Below are 24,768 nucleotides of genomic sequence, written 5' to 3'. Positions count from 1 at the left end.
TGTATGGGGTGGAGGGGTCGGAGCGTGGAGGGGGTCACGCTGAAGGGAGACCCAGTGGGACTGGCTGGTGGGTGGACGAGGCACGAGGGAGGGAGAGCCAAGGATGACGGCTGGGTTTGGAGCTCAAGTAACCCCACGAACAGTGGTGCCACGTCCTGAGATGGGGGCCTGGTGAAGGGGCTGGTTTGGGGATGCTGTGTGTCTGAAACACATCGAGTGGAGATGGGAGTGGGCAGCTGGACCTCAGGGGAGAGGCCTGTGCTGGTGACACACTTGGGGGACATCAGCACGAAGGTGGAATTCAAAGCCGTGGGCCCTGATAAGGTCACTCTGGCAAGGTGGAGCTGGGTAAGTAGGAAAGAGATGAGGGTCCGGACGTGCCTGGGGTCCTCCAGCTTTCGGGAAGTTGTGCAGAGAGAAGGGGCTGGTGGAGATGGAGAAGGACAGGCCAGAGAGCTGGATGGAAAGTGGGGGGTGGGCTGGGCATGGAAGGCAAGAGAAAAGTACTCCAAGAAGGAGTAAAGAAGAGCGGGGGGTGGGAGGGTGGAGTGCCCACTGCAAACTGAATTTCTGGGGACAGGTGGGCAAAGGCGCCCAACTGGAGGTGCCTGAAGAGGCCCACAGAGGAGAGGACGCGGATGTGTGAGCAAGACAGCTCTTTAAGGAAGCTTCCATGTGAAGAGGAGTCTCGTGGCTGGAAGGGCGTGCGGGCTCACGGGAGGCTGTTCTTTTTTTTTTTCTTTTTGCGGTACGTGGGCCTCTCACTGTTGTGGCCTCTCCCGTTGCGGAGCACAGGCTCCGGACGTGCAGGCTCAGCGGCCATGGCTCACGGGCCCAGTCGCTCCGCGGCATGTGGGATCTTCCCAGACTGGGGCACGAACCCGTGTCCGCGGACTCTCAACCACTGCGCCAACAGGGAAGCCCGAGGCTGTTCTTTTTAATGACGGAGCACACGGAGCAATGTGAGTGCCGTAGGTTCTCTGCTCCGCCCTCCACCCTCCACCCCTGACCAGCCGGACACCTGTCTCGGCCACCCCAGAGACCCACGGGCAGGGCTGGGGCCTGGCACCACGCACAAGGGCCTACTCCTCATTGCGTCACTAGCACTGAGCAGAGAGCTTGGCATCTCACAGGTGCTCCACAGGTGCCAGAGGAATGAGGGCCTCTTGGGAGGATGAAGCCCTGGCATCAGGGAGGGGGTGCCCTGGGTTCAGGGTTGGGAAGCCTATTTCACTTGGGAGTGAGGCAGACCTGGGTTCGAATCCTGCCTCTGCCGCTTCTATGTGGTGACCCTGGCTGGCTCCGGGCCTCAGCTCCTCCTCTGTGACGTGGTGGGAATGGAGTCACTGAGCCAGGCCTGCGTGGTGTTGGGAGGAGATGGGGGTGGGTAGCCACAGGGCACGTGCCAGGGGCGCTGTTAACAGGGAAGCTGCCGCAGGCGGCCCTCAGGTCAGGCTGCCACTCGACAGGCAGGACCCACCAGAATTTGGAAAGAAAGGGGCTAACTTCAGTCCAACAACTGGCTAGAAACAGAGAGATAAGTGGTTGTCGTCCAAACCAGTATGACCAAATCCATCCCAGGGGCAGCAGTGGCAGCTGTTCTGGAAAATGATAATCAGAGTGATTTGATATTTTAATGACATTTATTGAGCACGTACCGTGGGCCAGGTACCAGGCTAAGCATTTTCATTTCCTTCATTTAAGCCTCAGTAACAGAGCAGGTACTATTACTCCTATTACAACAGGGAGGAGACAGAGGCAGAGAGGGAAAATTCTAGAACCCAGGCCTGGGATGGTCATGCTAGCCTGCCTCTGTGCATTTTGGTTTCCTTCCACTTATAGAACATGTTTTACTTTTCTAAGGGCGCAAAGCCTGTAACTCAGAGTCCTGGTGAGGAAGGCAGAGCCCAGAGAGGCAGGCACTTGCCCAAACGCCACAGCAAGTCCGCGCAGTGCTCGGATGCCAGGGAGGACGAACGGCCCGGGAGCTGGGGACGGGCGTCTCCGCCTACCTGCCTGGTTCGTGGTGATGTTGACGACGGCAGCCCGGCGGGGCTCTGGGCTCAGGTCAGACACGCCGTTGACGGCCTCGATCCAGAAGGAGTAGTTCATGTGGGCCAGCAGGTTGGCCACCAGCAGGCTGGCCTGCACCAGGCTGGTCTGCTGGGGCACGAAGCGGGTGCTGCCCCCACACGTCTCGCAGCGGCCCAAGGCCCAGGGGCAGCGGCGGCACACGGCATTGTAGGTGATGTCACTGCGGCCGCCCCGGTCCAGTGGAGGGGCCCACTCCAGGGTCACAGAAGTCCCATTCACGCTGGAGATCAGATTCACTGGTGCCGAGGGGGGGCCTGGAAAGCAGAGAATGACAGGTGGGCCTGGAGGGCATGTATTTGGGCTGGTCTAGTCTCCCCCATCAGGTCAGGGAAGGGCTGTGGTTCCCCCATGATACTTGGGGCTCCCTAAGGATAAGGGCACACCTACTCCATCCTCTGGAAGCTCCCCGAGGGCAGAGGCAGTGTCTCTGCCATCAGATTGGGAGCACAGTCAGGGTCTGGGCACAGAAGCCACCCTTCCCCCACCCCATGTAGCACCACCTGGATCCTGGGGTTTGTGCTTCACAAGATTTTCACCCAGAGCTGGGGAGAGACTGCACATAGCAGCTACGCTGGGTGTGAGATGCCCCAGTCATCTGCATCCCCCACTCCACTCCTTAACCCCATGGCTGGATTTAATGTAAATGACACTGAACACTGTGGTGGAGAAAAGCACAGCCCCGTGTGCCAAGTGACCCCTCCCCACTGCCCAGGATGGGAGCCCCAGTCTGGGCAACACAAGGACACTGGAGAGAGGGGTGGGGCTGGGGGCTGGGAGTTGGGGTAGGATCCTGGGGGTGGGGATTTGAACCAGGAGGGCCTGAGGGGAGATGGAATTCCAACTCTCAGAATCTCAAGCTGGGAATCTTAGATCTTAAGAAAATAGAATTGTAGAATCTCAGAATCATAAAGAACCTTAGAATCTGCAGGGTATGGAATACTAAAAGCCTAGTCTTTTACAATCTTAAGGTTCCTAGAACTGAAGGGCACTGGATTGTGGATTTGGAGAGAAACTAGAGTCCAGCTAGCTGAGTGCAAATGTTCATGACCTAGAGCTGGGCTCACCTGGCCTGAGGAGCCCAGAGCAGTCGCCATGCCCCTCAGCAATCCTTTCTGCCCCAGCAGGTCCCACATGGGGCAAAGGCACTGGTCTGGGCAGAACAGCGGAGGGAGGGAGGGAGGGAAGAAGGATTTATTCATGCGCACGTGTGTGTGGTGTGTTGTGTGCGTGTGTGGTGTGTGTGTGTGTGCAGCAATGTGAATACACCTGGGCCCTTACCTGCCCTGTGCAGGGGGTCTGGGGCTGGGTGGTGATGGAAGTTGGGGGAGGGGGAGATGGAGATCAGGTTGGGGTAAATTCTGGGGCAAAACCCATCAGCACCGAGTAAAGTACCCCTCACCCCATCACAAGAGCCCAAGGCTGGTGAACAGGGTGGGCTGAACTGGCTGCAGCTCCTCCCCAGCGGGAGTGGGAGTGAGAGGCCCCTTTGGGCCAGGGGAGGGGAGGCCATGGAGGAGCTTCATCAGCAGAAATGCCAAGACAGTCATGCAGCCCTGCAGGCACGGCGCCAGAGTCCCTGAGTCCCCTCAGGTACGGGGCATGCGCGCTGCTGCCCCACCCTCTCCAGGCGCACACCTCCCTTGCAGGGCCAGGTGTGCTCATGCTGAGCTCACAAAGCAGGCTCGTTCAAGCTCCACGGGGACTCATTCCAGGTACCCAGATGCACACACACGTGTGCACACACCCCTCTAAGAACACTTTACACACGTGGGCACAGCACTTGAACACTCACACTCTATGCAGTCATCTTCTGCATGAACTGCTACCGACAAGGACACACACAGTCATAATCGCTGTAGGCCTCCCAAGGCACACACAGAATCCGACACACAGCAGCCACACCCACTCCATATACACAACCATGCACCCCACACACACACTAAAGCAGCTCCCAGAATTCAGCAGCTCCCCCCAGTCTCTCAAGGATGGCAGTGATGCGGGGCAGGGGTGGGGGCGGCTCCTCTGATGCCCACCTTGCCTCACAGGCAGTCCGCCAGCTTGCCCACCCCAGCCCCCAGGATACTGGCATGACCCTTGGGTCAGAAGATGACCAAAGCCACCTGGTGCTGGGAAGGGCATGAGTCCAGTTCCGTCCTGCCCTTTGGAGCAGAGAGGAGAGACCGAGGAAGGAATGGAAAGATTTCCCTGGAGAGATGGCAGGTGACCTATGACAAGAAGCTGGGAGCCCAGAGAGGTCAAGGCCATTGTTGAGGGGTCAGAGTCACCCCCCATCCCCAGACTGGCCCCTGGCCTATGAGAGCCACCTGTCCCTGCCTCACCCGCTGAGACCTGGCTCCCTGGGAGCTTGAGGGGCTGAGCATGGGGTCCTAGCCTAGTCTCGAGGGTTCTGGGGCCACGGGGTGGTACTCACGGGTGCAGGCTGCAGACGGTGGGTCCAGGGTTGCACGGAAGTAGCTGAGGTCGCAGCGGCAGGCCTGGGCGGCAGGGGCTGCAGAGTGGCTGTGGGGAGGGCAGCGGGCGCAGAGCTGGTCCCCGGGGGCCGACTTGTAGAAGCCCAGCTCACAGGCTGTGCAAGAGAAGGAGGCTTCAGGTGAGCCTGCCGGGCCACCCTGCTGGGCCTCAGGGGCAGCTCTCCGGCCCCGGGGTTCCTGGGGGATCCCCTGAGGGACAGAGGTACAGACTTTCAGCATCACCCGTTCCTACTCTCATCTGCAGATGAAGGGACTGAAGCTCAGAGAGGGCCTCTGACTTACACAGGGTTGCACAGTGAGTCGGAGGCAGAGCTGAGGCTGGGACCCTGACACCTGAGTCCCAGCTCCATAGTCAGCACAGGGCGGAGCATCTCTGAATCCCCCTCGACGGGCCTCCAACGGCCCCTCCCACCCAGGCTCTGTCGTTCACAGGGCACTTGTCCTTGAAGGAGACACCAGCCTCAGGGGCAGGGGTCAATGCTAAGAATCCGAGGGGGGCCGAAACCCCAGGGGTGTGACCTGAAAGCCAGAGAGGGAATGGGGGTGGGGGAGGAACGTGACTGGAAGAGACGTGTGTGATGAGACCAGAGGTTCCCAAACACGGACAGGCGTGGAACCATCCCTATAAAAACACAGACTCCGGCCCCATCACAGCCACTGAGTTAGAAGAGCCAGGGGTGCGGCCTGGGAATCTGTGTTTTACAAGCGCCCCGAACAATGCTGATCGTCCAGGAATTGCAGGCTCCTGACCCTCCCAGTCTCACCCTGGCCGACCTGATATGTTTCTCGTATCTGACACTATCTCCGGCCTCTGAGAGGCACACACATCTTGCCCCTGATGACCACAGCAGCCCCCAAACCTGGCCCCCAGGCCCACCTCCCCAGCCCCACTGCCCGCGAGATGACTATTCCTTTAGCCAGTATCTATGAGCACCTATTCTGTGCCAGAGACACAGCCACGAACAAGGTCCACATGGTGTCTGCCCTCAAGAAGCTGGCATTTTTCAAGGCGGCAGGGGGAGACACAGTAAATGAGGCTGTGATCATTTCCAGAGGAAATAAAGCAGAGGATGTGGCAAAGGGTAAATGGTGGGAGGAGGACCTTCCCTGAGAAGGTCTTTGAGTTGTGGCCTAAAGGCTGAGAACGAGTCGGCCATGCAGGGAGTGCAGATGTTGTGGGTTGAGGGACATGCTAAAATGACACTGCTGCTGGGCCAAACCCTCACAGGCTCCCCACGGCCTAAACAATAAAGCCTGGTGTTCAAAGCCTCCCTGCAGCCTCCTTCAGTGCCACTCCCTCTCCCTCAGGCCGAACTAAAGGACTGGCCATTCCCCACACTCAGGAGTTGTTTCCTGTCTCGGGGCCTTTGCACATGCTGTGCCTTTTCTCTTTTTGTCACCCTGTCGAATTCTTTCAAGATTCATTTTAACTGTGCCTTTGATGAAACCTTTCTGGACTGCTCCACATCTCCACATGTACACACACACACACACACACACACACACACACACACACACACAGAAGCAACCACTCCCCTCCCCATCTTTGCATCCTGTTCGGCCTCACCACCTGCAACATTATGGCTGTACTTTTTCATCTGTGTGTCTGACTCTCTCTCATGGGTAGATCCTTGTGAATAGGGCAGGGCCGCCTTATTCATCTCAAAGTTCCTAGGGTCTGGCTCAGGGTAGAAGTTGTCAACACCGGTGGGAGTTTTCAAAGTGAGCTAATCCGGCCATTATCTGCTCTGGGCAGAAAGACAACCCAGGGGTTCAGGAGGACCAAATGCTGCCCAGCCAGGCAGCTCCCAGCTCCACCTGTGGAACTGAACTCCTCTGCAACGGGGGCCACCAGGAAACTCACTGGGATCTCTCTCCGCTAAGTCCCGTTCTAGAAAACTCAGTGCTTGAGAGAAGCTTCATTTGCAAAGCTATGTCATTTATTTGATTGTACCTCTTTATCATAATAGCTAAAATTAGGTTGATTTGTAAAATTCTACAAACTTGAGAGAAAACCTGAAATCAGGAGAAATGATGATGCCCTTAAGTTGCTTCCCAGACTCAGAGGCCGTGGAGCCAGAAGGGGCTTATAGGTTGGGAAGTCAGCGAGAATGTGCCTCGGTTTTGAGACCTCTTTCCTGCCCCCTGGGGAGCCCCCAAGAGGGCTCAGGCCTGACTGGGGGCTGGGTGCTTGGAGTTGTGGGGAGGGTCCTAGTTGACACCCTGTGATCTCCCCTCCTCTTCCCAGAAGCCCGGGCGCAGCCTAAGAACTTCCTTCTGAGCCCAAGAAGCAGACAGAGGAAACAGGCTTTGCACTTCACCAGCAAACGTTTATCGAACCTGTGGCTGAACTGAATGACACTCTTCCTCACTGTACACATCGGGTCCAGCTTGACCAACATCTCGGGAACCGTTTGCTTATTCTGTCCCTTATTTATTCCTTCACCCGAATTTACTGAGCCACGGACCGGACGTAAACAAGAGCTAGAGCTGCTTTCAAGGAGCTGTCAGAGCAGTGAGGGGCAGATCAGGACACGTGCGGTGACATCTTGGTGTGACGCATGGCACAGCATGACAGCCTTTGTTTTTTGAGTCCCTGACCATTCGGAGTTCTGCTAGTCCTCAGGTGTTAAAGGGCAGAAACTCAGGAGCAGGCTGCCTGGGTTCCTTTTCTTTTCCAGACCCTTCCCCTAGGCTAAGTGACATTAGGCAAGTGCCTGGGCCTCTGTTGTCTTCATCTGGAAAATGGGGACAATAATAGTTCCCACCTCCGAGAGCTGTTGTGAGGATGACAAGAGTGAATACACGTGAATTCACACCAGCACAGCGCTTGGCACTCGTTATTACCACTTTCCGCAGTCAGCATGAATACATCTGTTTGGCAGAGAGGAAAGAGAGGCTGGGGAGCTTGAGTGCCTCGCCCCAGAGTCCCCACTGAGCCAGGATGCAAACCCCAGCCTTTCCCCCACCAGCCTCTCAACACCCGGCCTCTGCTTAGAGACGGCCCTGCCATCCTGCCACTTCACTGGTGAGCGGTTCTCACACGCTAAGCTAATACCCATATGGCTATAAAGTGTCAAGGCTAGATTAATCCGCTCAATGAAAATAAAATAATCTTGAATAAGAATACTAATCACCAGGCCTCGGGGAGCCCAGAGACCTGGAGGCAGAGCCGGGAATTAATGGTCGAGACAGATGGAGCGGCTCTGGGCTGGGGCCCGGCCCTGTCCGTAGACCCAGGGCGCTTCCGGAGTCTGCAGTGCCCGGTGTCGGCCGTGCGCCAGGAGGGGCTCCCGCCCCTGCCGAGGGCACCTTGCCCCGGCCGCCTGTCAGGCCGGCAAGCTGATGGAGACCCCGGCCACCTCTCTCCTCTCCCCCACGAAGAGCTTGAGATTTGACAAATAAGGTGTCTGCCGGTGGCCGACCAAAGGAAATTAATTCTAAATCAGATTTTGAACACAGTCAGGAAGGCAAAAGAGCTCGTTGTTCATGCTGTCCCTCCGAAATGAGATGCTCTGATATTTATAGAAAGATGATTAGGGCCGCAGAGGGTGGTTTATATTCTGTGTCCAGGTGACAGAAAGGATGGTAGCCAGGAGACTTTGGGGGCTGCTCTGTTGGGTGATGTTCTGAGAGGTCCTTCTTCTCTCTGGAGGGGGTCGGGGGGATGCAGCCAGGTGTGGGGGGAGGTCACTGGGTCAGGAACTAGGTAGTGTGGGGAGCTGTCTGGTCAGGGGGTTGGGAGATTTGGGATTCAATCAACCACTCCTAGCTGTGTGCCCTTGGGTCAGTCATTTCGCCTCTCTGGGCCTCCATTTCCCCACTGGTAAACTGGACTAGCTCCGTGTGGCTCTGACATTCTTCCGTGGGTCCCTGAGGCCCGAGTGCAGTCTCCATAAGGATTCTAAAAAGCCATGTGATTGGGCTGGTCCCCTCTCCTGGGCTTTATTGTCTTCTCCGTAAAAGCAACTGCTGCCCAGCCACTTCTGAAGGGAGCCTTGAGGGTGAGACTAGAGAGATGGGAACCTGGCAGCTGGGAGGGTGGCTCTCTCCATGGGCCTGGCCGCTGCTGCAGCCCTCAAGCTCTGGGTCCCTTCTCCTATCACCAGAAGGAAGGCGGAGGGGCACTCGGGTGGGGGAAGCCGGGATCCCCTCTCCCAGCCCTGTTTGCTCAGACAGAACTGCCCGATGGAGAAGGCCAGGGCCCCTCGGGTCTCAGGAGGCCCCGCTCAGGCCGGGCAGGGGGCTCCAGCTTTGAGAGGCCATCTCAAGCAGCCCAGCAAAGGCGCCCCCAGATTGTGTCCAGCTCCTGCTTGTGTCCCACCCTCTCCCACTCTCGGGCTACCCACTAGGGAGGGGTGGGGATGGGCGACACTGCAGGGCCGCTGGCCCAGGCCTCCTGTTGGGGGAGGGCCTCGGTTTTGCACCTGCGCTGTTTCTTTGAAGGAGGTTAACAATCACAGAAGCCCACCGACAGGGTTAAGAAAAGTCTCTCCTCGTGCGATTTAAAACCGGCATCCCGCCCCCAAACGTCACTGCCTGCAGTGCACTATGAATTAATATTTTTTATAAAACCTGTAATTATCTTGCAACTGGCATAATTACGCTGCATTGTGATTTAAATGTAAAATTAAAAATATGCTGCAATTCCCTAACCCTGCTGTGGCATTTCTTCATTATTTTTTATTAACGTGCCAGCAGCGTCAGGAAATGGGAGTGGCCTTGGCTTCTCCCAGCTCTGAGGAAGTCCCCCTGCTCAGGCCGTGGGGTTTCCACCAACAGTCCTGCCCTTGACATGTTGTGGGTCCTGGGGCAAGACGCATTCCCTCTTTGGGCTCCACTTCCCATCTCTCTCAAAAAAGGAGGCTGGAGCAGTACCTCTGAGTGAGGCCCCAACCCCGAAGTCAGGAGGACCAGTCTCCCTCCTAAGGGCAAGGATGCACGCTGTACAAACAAGTGGCCTGCTGTGCTCACTGGCTCAATCCAGGGTTCGGGGCAGCTGACCTTGAGCAGGTATCTACTGGCTAGCCCGCCCGACTGTTACAGCTTATACTGTCCTGATTACTAACCTTTTTTTTTTGTTTTTTTGCGGTACGCGGGACTCTCGCTGCTGGGGCCTCTCCTGTTGCAGAGCACAGGCTCCGGATGCGCAGGCTCAGTGGCCATGGCTCACGGGCCCAGCCGCTCTGCGGCATGTGGGATCTTCCCAGACCGGGGCACGAACCCGTGTCCCCTGCATTGGCAGGCGGACTCTCAACCACTGCGTCACCAGGGAAGCCCAAAAGAAATGTTTCTTTTTTTTTTTTTTTTTAACCTTTTTAACGTTACCCCAGGGGGCTTCGCAGAGAGCTTTGTGGGCAGAGGAAGCAGTTCAGGGCTCTGGAGTGAGACAACATGGGATCAGATCCCTACTCTGCCACTTAAGTTGAAGGGACTCAGTTTTTCATGTCTGTAAGATGGGGATATAATACCTAGCTTAGAGGACTATTGTAAGGATGAGAAGCTGTGAACTCCCCGAAGGCAGGGATGCCCTGTGGCTCTATACCTGATGCCTGTGACACAGTAGATGCTCAACAGAATGAGTAACTGACATAATGTGTACTAAGTGCTCATTAAAGTGCCTGGCACGTGGCAAACACTCTAAAAATTGTCACGAAGGGACTTTATATCCCCATCCGAATAAGGGGATGTTGGGAGCTGGCTCTAGTGGGGAATGCAGTCAGGATAGGCCAGGGATAGGTGAAAAGCCTACACACATGGCTCAGAGTAAGACAGACTTGACTCAGAGCCCAGCTCCACCTCTCACCAGCTCTGAACCTAAGCAGGACACTACCTCTTGAGCCTCAGTTTCCCCATCTGTAAAATGGAATTGTAATACCTGCCTTGCTACAACAAGCCAATGAATGGATGTGCTAGGAATCCCCTTGCAAGCTGTATAGGCAACAGGGATGTTTGTTGTTATTGTTACTACCCAGAGGGAAGTTGAGAAGTACAGGGATGTCTGTGAAGGAACCAGGAGAGGCTGGAGGCCTGGGGAGCCTGGAAAACTAGGCCACAGAGGGTAGAACAAATCCAGAAACAGGCAAATGTCACAGAAGGTGCTTTGGGGTTTAGGGCCCAGGAGAGTGAAGACTCGTGGCAGTTGGCAGTATGAAAAAAGATTTCTTAAGGAAATCAGAGAGCCCCAGAGAGGGGCCAGAAAGGGCCTGGTGGCTGGACAGAAGAATCTAGTCCTGGAGATCTCGGGGCAAGATAACTCCTAAGCTGGACCAGGCTGGGCTCTGAAGCTACTTTGCACATGACCTGAAACTGTCAGCCTGTGTCCTGCTCAGTCCTGCGAGCACCAAGGGGCCTTCCTGCTGGCTAGGGCAGAGGGATGGTGCTGGGAGGCCTGAAGGTCCCTCTAACTGTGGTCTCAGGGCCTGTGTAGTACCAGCAAAGGGCTCAGAGGATATTTCTAGTGTCTTTCAGGGCCCCGTCCCAGTTTTCACTGAGGCTGTCTGGGGACAGGCCCTGGTCTCTCTGATCTCTGCCCAGGAACATCTCCTCCCTCAGGAGAACCAACAGTCCCAGAAGCAGGCTTCACTGAGCTCTGAGTGGCTGAGCTGCCATGTGTCTAGTCCCTGGGGAGATCAAGGAAGGACAACCAGGTGGAGACCACTAATAGCTGGGGCACCAGCTGTCTGTGCACACCAGCCCTCCCAGTGTTCCTGGGCTGTCAGGATGCCTGGCTGCACTGCCCCCACATAGGGGTCTGCTGGCCACACACACATGCACACAGCCTGGGCTCTGGATCCAGCTCCTGGTCTGTTACACGGGAACCCCAGCAGTACACCGTAGGAACAGGTGCTATTTCATGACCCAAGTGCTCCTGGCAGTCTCTTCCCCCACATCCCTAGATAAGTTTCCCCTGAACACAGGCAGGCTGTGACATGCCCACCCCAGACAGTCCTCCCGGGGTGCCCCTGCCCGCATAAGCTCACAATGGCCCTGTATGCCACACATCCGCCCTGAGCCCTGATTCCAACCCACACCTCCTCCCGCCCAACAGGTTAGAAGTTTAGTGGTTCTGAGCCCAGACTCTGGAGCCAGACTTCTGGGCTCAAATCATAGCTCTGCCACTTCTTAGCTGTGTTACCTTGGGCAAGTTGCTTTGCCTCTCTGTGCTTCAGTGTCCTCATGTTTAAAGCCAGGATAACAGTAGTTTCTGTTTCGCTGGATGGTTGTGGGGATTAAATGAGTTAATACGTGAAAAGTGCTTAGAATAATGCTGGACACGTTAGGTCACATCACTGTTCCCTAGCACAGGCATGTACCCAGTAGTATTCCCAATCACTCTGGTGCCCAGAGATGTACCTCTCTGGGTACATCACAATGCCCACAGAGGGTCCACCTGGTTGTGGTGTGTCTCCCTCCCCACAGCACACACACAACACACACGTGGATGGCCTGGTGACACAGGAACGCTGGAGGTTCACGCGTCTTCCCAGGTGCTGTGTGCACCACCCAGGAGCTTGCTGACTGTGCCCAGCCTGCCCCCCGGCCCCCAGCATCCCTGCCCAGACTGAGCCCAGCTGCCGGCCCACCCACACAGAGGCGCGCTCACCCACGCAGGCGTCCCGCCGCTCCTCGTAGCCCGCGCTGCACACACACTTGCCAATGGGCACCAGCCACTCGCCCTCGGCGCTGCAGTACATTTTGGGTGTGTCCCGCTCCTCGGAGTGTCGCACGCACTGGCCCCGCACCTCCACCAGCGAGGACGAGTCAGCCCCCGTCACTGCCTCCGAGAAGGCGGCCAGGTTGCGCACCATGGTGGGGCACTTCTTGTAGTAGATGCGGAGAGACAGGATGGCGAGGCAGGCACCGATGTCTTGGAAGGCCAGGTAGAAGCCACGCTTGCTGAGGGGGCCCACACCTCGCACCTCCGTGTTGAGCTTGAGGCGCCGCACACCCAGGTCGGCCCCAGTGAAGCTCTCGTCGGCTGCGATGGTATCGATTTTGAGGAACTGGCTCTCCTGTGTGCTGGCGCCCAGGTCACGGTCCGACTCCAGGTAGTAGAGGTTGAAGGTCTCCTTGCAGGTGCCCAGCACGCCGGGCATGCTGTTGCAGTCCCGCAGGGTGAACTTGATCTCGGCGTAGACGCGCCGGGCGCCATCGCGGGGCACCCAGCTGGTGCGCAGCCAGTTGTTCTGGTTGGGGCTCATGACGTTGCACACCTGGTACGTGTGGATGGGCCGGAAGGACTCGTCCACCTCGTTGATGGAGTCCCACTGCGGGCAGAGAGAGCACAGCCGGCTGAAACGAGAGGCAGCACCTGGCCCTCTCTCACCACAAGCCACATGCACTGTGCTGGTGGCTTCCTGGGGAAGAAGACGGAATGTTCTCCAGCCTCGAGGAGCTGACCTTCCAGCGGACTGTCAACCAGATGCCATGCACCCTACAGAAGTGATCTCATAGAGTGTCACATCCTTCTGGGGAAGTGTTATTTGCTGCCTTTTCGCAGATGAGGAACAGAGGGGCTCAGACATAGAGCCATGCGTCTGGGGTCACATAGCTAGTGAATGATGGAGCTGGGACTGGAATTGATGCCAAAGCTACAAAGCTCTAACCTCATTTCTACATGGCTACTCCGTCACTCCCAGAGTGGGGTGACTTGCCTGGGGAAATCAGTGAGCCCACTGGTCCAGTTTCCGTATCAGCTGCCAGAAGGACCTTTCTAATGCATGAACCTGACTGTGTTGCACCCTCCGCCTCAAATCCTTCAGATGCAACCCCTGCATTGGTGCTTGTTGAGTGACTGTCTGATGGATGGACTCCCTCTGCCCCCAACCTAAGGCTGGGGGCTCACGGGCTGGCCTGGATCCCATGTAAGGGGGGTACCAGGATGTGGGAAAGTTGAGTATGATTGTTCCTGTGCCAGGTGCTTGCCAGGAATCACTGATTCAGAAATAAAGCAGTGACCATCACTGACACTATCAACAGAGTGAAAAAGCAACCCACAGGATGGGAGAAAATATCTGCAAATCACATATTTTAGATGGGATTAATATCCAGAATATATAAGGAACTCCTAACAACAAAGAACCAAACAGACCTGTTAAAAAATGGGCAAAGGACTTGAATAGACATTTATCTAAAGGAGATACACAGATGGCTAAATAGCACATGGAAAGATACTCGACATCACTAAGCATTAGGGAAATTCAAATCAAAACCACGATGAGATACCACTTCACACCCATTAGCTATTATCAAAACAACAGAAAATAACAAGTGTTGGTGAGGAACCCTGTGCATTGCTGGTGGGAACGTAAACTGGTGCGGTCACTGTGGAAAACACTACGGTAGTTCCTCAAAAAATTAAACACAGAATTACCATAAATTCCTCTTCTGGGTGTACACCCAAAAGAAACAAAAGCAGGGGTGACTTCCTTGGTGGTCCAGTGGTAAAAGAATCTGCTTTCCAATGCAGTGGATGTGGGTTCGATCCCTGGTCAGGGAACTAAGATCCCACATGCTGCGGGGCAACTAAGCCCGTGGGCCACAACTTCTGAGCTTGCATGCCTCAGCGACAGCCTGTGCACCACGAGTACAGAGCCCACGCACTCTGGAACCCATGCGCCACAACTAGAGAGAGAAAACCTGCATGCCACAACTAGAGAGAAGCCTGCGCACTGCAACGAAGAGCCCTCATGCCGCAACTAAGACCCCAAAAATAAATAAATAAAAATTAAAAAATAAACATTTATTTATTTATTTATAGGGACACAGAGATTTGCACACCCACGTTCATAGCAGCCCGAAGGTGGAAACACGAATGTCCATCAGTGGATGAACTGATAAACAAAATGTGTATATCCATACAATGGGATATTATTCAGTCTTAAAAATGAATGAAATTCTGACACTTGCAACGACACAGAGGAACGCTGAGGACATTATGCAAAGTGAAATAAACCAGACACAAAAGGACAAATCCTGTATGCTTCCACTTATTTGAGGTACTTAAGTCAGATTCCTAGAGACAGAAAGTAGAGTGGTACTTGCCAGGGGCCGCAGGGAAGGGAGGCATGGGAGTTACAGTTTAATGGATACAGAGTTTCAGTCTGGGAAGATGAAAGAGTTCTAGAGATGGATGGTGGTGATGGTCATGTAACAACGTGAATGTACTTAATGCCACTGAACTGTAGGCTTAAAAATGGTTAAGATGGTAACTTTTATGTTAAGTGTATTTTATCACAATTTTTTTTTTAAAAAAAGAAAGAAATACACCAGAAATACTCCCTGCCCCCAAGCACCTCACATCCTCACAGAAAAGGCGTGGAGGGTGACACACCAAAGGGAGTGGGCATGTAGGGTATGGCGAAACGTCCTGTAGGCTGAAGCAGGACCCTCTTTCAGGGATGGGAGGGACGAGCTCCGGCAGAAGCTGGGAAGTGTAAGCAGTGTTCAACAAGCCCAGTTTGGACACAGAAGAGTCATACTGAAGACACAGTGCTGTGAAATGATCCGAAAGTCGAGAGGCCTGGGTCAGTCTCTAAATGGCTGTGTGACCTTGGGCAAATTGCTGCTCCTCTCTGGGCCCCAGCTTCCTCAGCTGCAGAATGCTGATCATCCAGGAGCAGTCACTGTTGGGCTGAGTTCAGTGGACTCCGGAGGGTTCTGAGGAGGGGCTGGTGGCCAAGGGCAGAGGGGGGACCAGGCTCTGGGTCCCTGTCCTGGCTCCACCAGAGATGTAGTGCCTTGATCTTCTCTCTTGGGCCTCTATGTGTATTGTCCTTGAACTAGAGCTCCTACTGCTTAAGCAGGGGGTGGGGGAGGGGAGGAAGGAGGTAAAGACCACGCCTCACGGGGCTCTGAGAATCTGCGGGGTCCTGAGCTGTCCCACAAGCTCTAGAGTGGGGACTGTGGGCATCTCAAGTCTTTCCTGCCTGACGAAAGCCCCTCGGTCTGACTTCGTCTTGGCCAGTTATATGTGCCAGCCCTCAGTGCCCTTATCTGTAAGAGGGGCTCAGAAAGGCCCCACTTCAGTGAGGCTTGAGAGGATGGAAGGAGATGCCTACAAAGTGCTTAGCTTGGGTCTGGCACAGAAGGCACCCGAGGAACAGGACTGGTATGATGCTGAACTGGCAGCCTTTTCCCAGCCCACCTGTGCCTGCCTCTTGGGACCACCGGGGAAGCAGTCCAGGGCGTGCCAGCCTCACCCGAAAGGCTGTGTGCCTCCTGCACCCCCCACCCCAAGAAGGACCTCCACGCTGTGCCCTGCTCTGCAGCTGGGGCTCTGGGCAGCACTGAGTCACATCTGGGGTTAAAGTCATTGTCACAATTAATGGAGCACCAAAGAGCCAGCCAGCTGCTCGCTGTCTGTTTCCTGCCAGAGACCTGGATAAATTAATCAGCTCAATCTGAGTCTGCTCCAGCTGCTCCACCAGTGCCAATGGCCTGGCTTAGCCCAGGGGTTGCTGCAGACACCCAGAGGGGCATAAATTCCTGGAGGGTGGGAAAGGGCGGAATCAGCCCTGTTCTCCACCTGGGGTGCTCCCACCCCAGCCACCTCTCTACCCCCTGGCACACTCCTCCTCCAACCCCCACGAGCGCTCTGGAACTCTGTCCCCTTCCCGGAACAGAAGGCAGCAAACCAGCTGTGCATCCCTGGGTATATCACGTTCCCTCTCTGAGCTTTGGGCTTCTCATGGGTCAAAGGGGGTAGCTAATGCCTGCCCCTTTCATCTACTTCATCAAGCGAGACAATAAAAAGGAAGGTTCACGAATGGCTGTTAATTCACCAGGTAAGGTGGAGCACCACCCAGTATGTGGAAGGAGGGGTCCAAAGAGAGGGGCGCAGCCTGGTTAAAAGCATGAGTTCTGGGGCCAGACTCTCCTGACCTTAGCAGAGATGTTTAACCTCTCAGAGCGTCTGGTTTCTCGCCAGTACGGTTGTCCTTTTCCTGCATCATCTCACGGATGAAAACTGCGTGGAACAGGGTCTGTGATCATCCCTGTGTTATAAACGAGGAGGTGGAGGCGAGGTAAACCGACTGGCCTGAGTCACACTGATGAGAGGTGGCGGAGCACCAGCTCGTTCAGACCCAGCACCGCTGGCTTTAGGCCGTGTGGCATGGCGGACAATCCGATAACTGTGTGATGCTGGAGACGGCCCTGGATGACCCTGGTACCCAGGGTGCTTAACAGACTCCAGAATCAGAAGGGTGGATGGAACCTCAAGGACCATCACTCTCCACCCAGCTGACACTTATTAAACAAAGGATTCCCAGGCCCCTCCCCAGACCCACTGGATGTGGGCATCTGTGTGTTTCACCTGCCAGCCTGGAACAGGTTCAAGATCTAGAGTTTGGAAACCTTCTTTCCTCTCTGGGCAAGCCCAATCTCCAGGCCCCATAATGATGGGAGGTGGTCCCTGGCTCAGTAGATAATGCAGCACTGGTTCCCACCCCTTCACAAGGTGGCACAAGGCACTCAACACGGGCTCCAGGCCCAGAGAGATCTGAGTTTGCGTCCATCACTTGGAACTTGTCTGACGGTGGCAAGGTTTTTCTCATTGCTCTGAGCCTCAGCTTCCTCATCTGTGAAATGGGGTGGCTGCATCCACTTGCAGGATTGGTAGTGGGGATGAAATGAGATAATGTCCATGAATTGTTAAGAGCTATGTGAATATAAGTTATTTGTTCTAACTCCTAAACGAAATGAGGTAACTCTGAGCCACTCTTTTTTTTTTTTGGCTGTGCCACACAGCTTGCGGGATCTTAGTTCCCCGACCAGGTACTGAACCTGTGCCCTCAGCAGTGAAAGTGCGGAGTCCTAACCACTGGACCGCCAGGGGATTCCATGAGCCACTCTTTACAGCACCCAGTAAACAAAAGAACCTTAGATGACCAATGTGATCGACCAAAACCCAAGTCTGGCCATATTCCTCACCCCCCGCTTAAAACCCTTCCAACTTCTTGTTACCCTAAAAACCAAGTCCTAAGCCCTGAGTGGGACAGAGGGACAGAGACACCCAGAGCCAAGCCGGGGAGCCAGGCCCATTCCTTCCTAGCTGCTGGGTCTCAGGGGAGATGCTGACCCGGCCAACAGCCAGGCAGTCACCTGCCACTGGCAGAGCCGGTTCACCGTGCCAAAGCCCTTTCACACCCACGCTCACCCCTTGAGACAGCCACGTGGGCTACACAAAAGAGTGCTTCACAGGGAGAGACTGAGGCCCTGGGGGTAAAGGGACAGCCCAGGACCCAGCCTTTGTCCTCAGGCAGAGAAGGGGGTCCTCCGGGCTCTCGGGGCCCCTGGCCTGCCCCTCCAGCTCCCTGAAGCCTGGTGCACCGGGGCTGATGACAGCAGACTCAGCTTACTGATACCTGGGGACGAGACCCCCAGAGAGAGAGGAGTTGGGCTCGTCCTGACCCCAGTCACAGGCCACAGTGAGCCCATATGACAATCTTACCCCAAAGTAAAGAAATATTCAAATACCAGCTCAGCATCGTCATCAATATATTATTATCCCTCTGTCTCCAGAGGCATGGGGGCTGCCAAAGTGTTCATGAAAGAAGTCTTGGGTGTATGATGCGTTTTTGTCTATGGTGGGGATGTGCGTGCTTGTGTGTGTGCGTTTCTGAGCACGTTTGCAGGAGGAAATTTATTGAGATGTAACCATACTACACACTAATAACAATGATAATGATAATACATTTAATGAGGGCGTACCGTGTGCCAGGCACAGTGCCAAGACCATGGAGGCCAGATGGGCCTGGGACACAGACATAAGCATCCCACATCCAAGCCTCAGACTTGGAGAATCGGGAGGCGGCGCTAGGGTTGGTTCTGGAATCCCAAAGGTCTGAATGCACTAAATTTAAGAAATCAGCAGCTCTGTCTCTGACTGCTGTGTGTCCTTGGGTAAGTCCCTTCACCTCTCTGGACCTCTGCTTCCTTTTGATCTGTCTGATAAGACTGTGAGTCACAGCCTCTCCCTGCTCACAGAGGGACAACACTGGCCCCACTGCCCATCACTTACCCCATGAGCGGGATACGTGAGCCAGCCCCAGTCCCCATGGATGGTCGACGTGTCCAGCAAATTCACTGTAGAACAGGAAACAAGAGTACATCAGACCCCTGGGCCCCCCTTCCCCGGTCCCATAGGACCAGCCCAGACTGGCCACACTGGTCTGCTCTCAGCCCAAACACGCCAGCTCCAGTCTCTGGTTCCTTTCTCACTTCCCCATCCTTCAAGGCTCAATTCAAGTTCTTTCTCTTCCTTGAAGCCTTCTTCCACCATCACAGCCAAAACATAATCTTCTCACCTCCCAGAATACAAGCTGCCCCGAGTGCCAGGCTACCCTGGTTGGTGGTGCAGTGGGGTGGCTAAGAGCTGGGCTCAGCAGTCCAGGGGTCCTAGGTCAGAATCCCAGCTCTGTCAGTTAGACGCTGTGTGTCCCTGAGCAAGTTTCCTCCCTTCCCTGAGCCCCCATTTCCTCCCCTAAAATGGGGTGACAGTGATGCCTGCCTTACAGGGGCTTGTGAAGATGAGCTGACCCTGGGCCACTCACGGGACATGATGGCATTCAAAAGCACCCACCGACGTTCGCGCTGTTAGGTCAAACCTCCCCCCAGAGGACTGGCCCCAGCTTTCCCATCACCAGTGTCCCCCAGTGGGTGCCTCGCACCAACAGGTCCTCTGTGCACACGGGACGTGGAGGGCTTTGGAGGAGGAAGAGCTGCTTCGTAGGGAGCACCTGCTATGTGCTGGGCTCTACTAGGGGAGCCTGAGATGCCTCATCTACGGCCCGCACAACAAGGCTGAAAGGTGTTCATTCTTATCTCCATTTTCCAGATGAAAACACTGAGCCTCAGTGAAGATCAGGAACGTGCCTGGAGCCCCACAGGTGTAGTTGCAGGGCTGGCATCCAGAGCACCACAGACAAGGCCACCAGCCCCGGTAGCTTGAGCCCAAGGAGCAGAACCTCTGGGCTGTCTCTGTGGTGGGAAGGAGAGCTGGCCTGAAAGGCAAGTTTACTCTAAGCCAGACCCTCAAAGGGGACCCTACAAAGTACCAACAACAGGGTGGAGAAAAGAGCCTGCCTTCGGAATCAGACATCACTGGGCTTGTATCTCAATACAGCTACTTGGTAGCAGGTGACCTGCACTTCACCAAACCTCAATTTCCTCATCTGTAAAATGGGGATAATAATACGTAAGGGTGGGTGAGGGTAAACTGTAAAGCCTGGAGTCAATGCCTTACCAAAGCTGGTTCCTATTCCCTAAGTCCTGGCCCTCCTGCCTCTCTCTTGGGACCTAGGAGCCACCCACTCACTTTAAGGTGATAAAGATGCACTAAACTGTGAAGAGCAGGGCTTGAATCTCAGCACTGTCTCTAACTGCTGTGTGTCCTTGGCTAAGTCCCTTCCCCTCTCTGGGCCCCTGCTTCCTTTGATCTAGCCGATGAAAGGGCTTTGGGCTCCAAGGTCCACAGCTTTCATTTCATTTTCTCTTCTACGTACCCCCTCTCCCAGCCAGCAACCAGGGGCTTCCAAACAACCCAATCTGCAGACTCCGGCAGGTCACAGAGGGTTCACACGGGGCCCTCCCGGAACGTTCCCGAAGACAGGCTGGGTGTCCTGCTGCCTGAGATTTGCATAGCTCTGCGCCTGCCCCTCAAAGATGGAGACAAGTGTCCTCAGGAAATGTTGGAGTGAGGATGCTCTTATTCGCTGATTTTCTTCCTCTTCCTCCTCTCACCCTCCCCACCCATTGTCAGGGGCCCCAGAGGCTGGCTGGAGAGAGGACTTGCCGAACCAGGAAGGGGCCTCTGAGGTCCTCCCCCGGGTCCCCAGGGGCCAGGTGGGATCAGGGGATGGAGCCAATGTCCGCAGAGGGATCTCCCTTCCCTGAGCCCAGCCGGCCCCATGCCAGGGGCACAGGCAGAGAAGCCTTCCCGCTTCCCTCCCTCCTCCCTCCCTCCCTCCCTCTCAGGCAATGGAGAGAAAACTGGGTCAGGCAAGCTCTCTCCTCCTGCTGGCTGGGGGGAGGGGGAGGGGCCGCACTGCAGTTTCCCCCAGACCAGCAGGGCCCAGTTTGGGGAGAGGGTGGGGAAAGGGGACGTGTGGGCTCCCCCGCCCTACCCACACCCCAGATGGGGTCTCAGCCCTTCGCCAGCATCACCCAGATACAGCTCAGACCTGCCCCTACCCAGGGGCAATGAATGTCCCCCACTGGGACTTCTCCCCATGAACACCCTGACTCTAGAGGCAACTGCCTGCAGACCCCACTTTCTAGACCCTTCCCTCCCCTCTGGAAATCCCCAACCACACCTGCAGCTGCTTCTTGATCAGTCAGCCAGGGGGCTCAGATAATCCAAAAATAAGTCAGAAGTCAATTCTATTGGATTCAGGAAGAGTTATAGGATTCCAGGGCTGCTTGCTCCAATTCCCTCCAGACCCTTCTCTGTCCATCCCCTCCCCTCCTCCCCCTCTGTCCTCTTCTTCCCTACCTCATGTCCCCTTCTGTGGGGGGAACACAGAGTGTCTCTCATGGGAAGCTCCAGGCCCACAGGAGGGCTCATCAGGGCTGGAGAGAATTCCAGCATTAAGCCCATCCAGCTTGGGCCTGAATCCCCTTGGAGATTCCAACCCTTCTGATCACCTGAGCTGGGCTCTCTCCTGCCTCTTGCACTGCTGGACTGCAGGTCTGTGTGACATCTGTGAAGTCAATGACCCTCTCTGGGCCTGCCTCCCCACTTGTAAGTGGGAGGATTGGACCCATGGTCTCTTAGGGCCTTCAGTGAAGCAACCACTTAACCCCTCTGTGCCTCGGTTTCCTCATCAGCAAGATGTCTGTAGGCATCCTTCCTGGGCCTACTTGCCAGGCTGTTCTGGGGGATCAAACGGTCCCTCTCCTGCTCTGAGAAGCACAGATAATTCCTAAGCCTCTCCTGTTCGACTGTGGCAGGTATTATGCGATTTCTTTTTTTCTCCAGCACTGTCACCTTCCCCCATTCCATTTCACTGAGACTAATACCTAAATTGATTTACATTCCCTGAGGACACAACGCATGATGGTGAGGCTGGAGAGTTCGGGGTGGCCAGGGGATGTCAGTCAAGATGTGAATGCCTCAGAGATCACCCCAAAGTGGTGGATAATCCACACCACAGAGTGATAAGGCTTTGAGCCTGGTGGGGCTCAGGGGCATCTCTGCAGGTGTAGGACCGTCCCCAGCACTGTGAGGGACCTGGCATATGGGCACTTGAGCAGCCTGGGGCACTGTCACCTTGCAGGACCCCAGCTGGGAAAAGAGCCCCCTCCCTGAGTTCCAACAGTCTCCCTGGCCGATCCTGGCTCTGCACCAGCCCAGGGACTCCTGGCTGTTCTACGTGGAACCCATGCCCCAGGTCTCCACCCAGGACTGTCAGACCTGCGTGGGTAACCCATATCCAGCCATGGGTATCCTGCTGTGTTGATCAGATAGGTATGGGCTGGCCCTTGGACAACATCTCCCTCCTTCTCACCCTTGACAGACGCCCCCCACTTCCTCTCTTTGAGACCTTGCCTCTTCCCCAACTGTCGCCCCTCCCTGGACACATCCTCTCTCCAAGGCTAATGGTCCATCCTCTGCTCGGGAGCCTGGTCAAAGTCCCCTCCCCAGGGGCTCTGGGGTTGGCCAGCCTGGGATTCTGGAGGGTGCTGGCTCCTCGCTGGAGAAGAGAGTTGAAGCAAGGAGCTGGGGATGCACCACCCAATGCCCAGAGCCTTGATGTGGGCCCTTCAGAATCCTGCTGGGTGAAGACACTGTCCCCTTCTCCCCACCCAACCCTGGGAAAACTGTGTCCTCAGGCCACAGGTCCAAGGGCTCCCAGGCCCCTTGTGCACTCTTCCCCTCAGCTCCCTTGCTATGGTCCCTGCTCCCTGCGTGGCCGCTGTTTCATTGGAGATTATGAGTTTATCTATGTCTGTGTGCGTTTATTCTGTGCACATGCATTTCTGTGGACGTGAATGCAAGTTTGAGGGTCTTTTTACATGTGTGGTGTCTGCCCATGGATGTGCATATTTTCATGTGCATGAATCTTTACATGTATATGTGTGCACATGTGTACTGGCCGCACCTCCGTGCATCTGACTATGGCGTGGGGAGGGGGCTGTCCATGCACATGAGTCTCTACAGGCCTGGGTCTAGGTGTGTAAGTCCTAACATGTGTTTGTTTGTGCATGTTTGGTTGTGGGTACGACTGCATCTCTGTGCGCCGTTCGTGTGTGAGGGGGTGGATCTGTGGTATATCTGAGCGTGGACGAGGAACACTGGCTCTGGAGCTTCCTGGAATCTGGAAGTTCATCCTGCCAGGGTGAGAACACAGCTCTGGACCCAGGATGTCAGTCCCAGGATCCTGCACAGAGCACCAGGTCTAGCCTCCCCCTGGCAGAGCTGCAAAAGCAGAGGAGGCCCAGGGCAGGGGCTGGGGTGAGGAGTAGAACCCAGGGTGGCATCCTGAGCTGGACCTGGAGTGTCCAGTGGGGCTATGATGGACGTGTGTGTGTGCGCGCACGCGTGCACGCTTGCACGTAGATGTGTGGAGACCCAGACCCTTTTGGTTCCGACTGCTCAGCCCTCACGCCCATCCTGTGTCCCCTGAGTGACCAGACTGCCCCAGCCTTGACTCCGGACAAGACCCAGCTCTCCAGGGCCTTTCCTGCCTCAGTCCGTCTGCAGCCCTCTCAGCCCCCTCCTCACTGGTTCCTTCTCCCCAGTGCCCACCACAGCTGCCTCCCCTCCGGCTGTCACCCCCTGGCTGCTGTCCCTCCTTCTCCCCCAGTCCTCCAACCCTCCAGCCCGGCCCACTTCCAAGACCCTCATTCACTGTCCCTCATTCCCATCTTCCCCCAAACCCAGTCCTGTTCTCTGATCCTCGTTTCTCAGTTCCTGGTCCCCATCTCTCAACGCCATCCCCAGCCCCTTTTCCTTCCGCTCTCTGAACCTCATCCTGCGTCCTTGTGTCCCTCTGTCACTCTGCTCTCTGTCCTCTGTCCCCACCCCTGTCCCCTGCCCTGTCTCCTCTCTGCCCTATACCTCTTCTCCTGTCTTCTGTCCCCCCGTCCTGTCTCCTCATCCCCAGTGTCCGAGCCTCAGTTCCCTGTACCCGGCACCGAATCCCTAAGTCCTTGTCCTCCTGTCCCTGTCCCCGTGTCTCTGTCCCTCATCCTCAAGCCCTCCGGTCCCTCTCCCTCAGTCCTGTCCCCATCGCCATCGCTCTATCCCTTGACCCCAGGTCTCTCCCGCGGTGCCACGCCTGCCCCCCCAGACCCAGAGATCCCAGCTCCTTTGGCATTTGGGGTCGAGGGAAAGGAAGTTGAGCCTCGCTCTGGCTGCGCGCGCCGCCCCCCCAGGCCCCTCGGCGCCCCCGCCGCCCCGCCCCGCCCCGCCGCCGCCGCCGCCGCCGCTGCCGCTGCTCACCTTCGCCGCGCGCCGCGGACACGCAGGTGGCAGCCGCCGCCGCGGCCGTGACGACCCACAGCGCCGGGGGCAGGCGGCCCCGAGCGGGGGCCATGGCCGGGCCGGGCTGGCGGGGACGCCGCGCACCCTGGGCTCGGCCGTAGCGGCCCGCGCGTCGGCGCGCTCCCTGCTCACCCGCACACCCGGCTGCCGGGCGCACACACCGGCGCACAAGCCGACTCGAAGCTCACACGCGGGCACCCGCGCCCGCCGCCGCCGCCGCCGCCCCGGGCGGGGGCCGGCCAGTCACGGCGCCGAGCCAATCAGCACCGAGGCGGGTGGGGTGGGGGGCACGGAGCCCGCACCGCGGACACCGACCCGCGGACACCACCGCCCGCCGCCCGTGCGCACGCTCGCCCTCGCCCGCCCTTTGGGGGCGGCGCGCGCCCCACGTCTGCACGTGGACTCAGCCACCGCGCAACCAGCCACGGTTCGGACGCCACGCGACACCGGGACCCACGGACCCACGCGGGCACACTCTCTCTTACACACGTGACCCTCAGGCACACGCGCCCCCAAAAAGTGCCTCGTGGGGTGATGCATACACACTAGTTCACGGACAGAGGCTCAGAGGCAAACTCAGAAGCACTTTTAGTTAAACATTCTCTCCCCTCCCCCACCCCAATGACTGGGCACCCCGGGAGGCCTTAGAGTGCAGTGATCATGAGCTCAGGCTCAGGGACCAGACAGATG

At 56.4% G+C, this 24,768-nt stretch overlaps 1 protein-coding gene across 1 annotated transcript in view; it reads right to left on the bottom strand.

The window, feature by feature from the left end:
• Window positions 1-24,130, bottom strand: part of EPHA8 (EPH receptor A8) — a gene marked incomplete at both ends in the record, with an annotated part of 33,740 nt that extends 9,610 nt beyond the window's left edge. Inside the window, 5 exons of the mRNA XM_079698734.1 lie at window positions 2,013-2,348; window positions 4,526-4,681; window positions 12,193-12,856; window positions 18,613-18,677; window positions 24,037-24,130. Of these exons, the coding sequence (XP_079554860.1) occupies window positions 2,013-2,348; window positions 4,526-4,681; window positions 12,193-12,856; window positions 18,613-18,677; window positions 24,037-24,130 (1,315 nt within the window). The remainder of the gene's footprint in view (window positions 1-2,012; window positions 2,349-4,525; window positions 4,682-12,192; window positions 12,857-18,612; window positions 18,678-24,036) is intronic.
• Between the last annotated feature and the right edge of the window lie 638 nt (window positions 24,131-24,768).

This window comes from Hyperoodon ampullatus (genome assembly GCF_949752795.1).
Source record: "Hyperoodon ampullatus genome assembly, chromosome: 2".
Taxonomy (NCBI): Eukaryota; Metazoa; Chordata; class Mammalia; order Artiodactyla; family Ziphiidae; genus Hyperoodon; species Hyperoodon ampullatus.
This window is presented reverse-complemented; position numbering and strand designations above follow the sequence as displayed.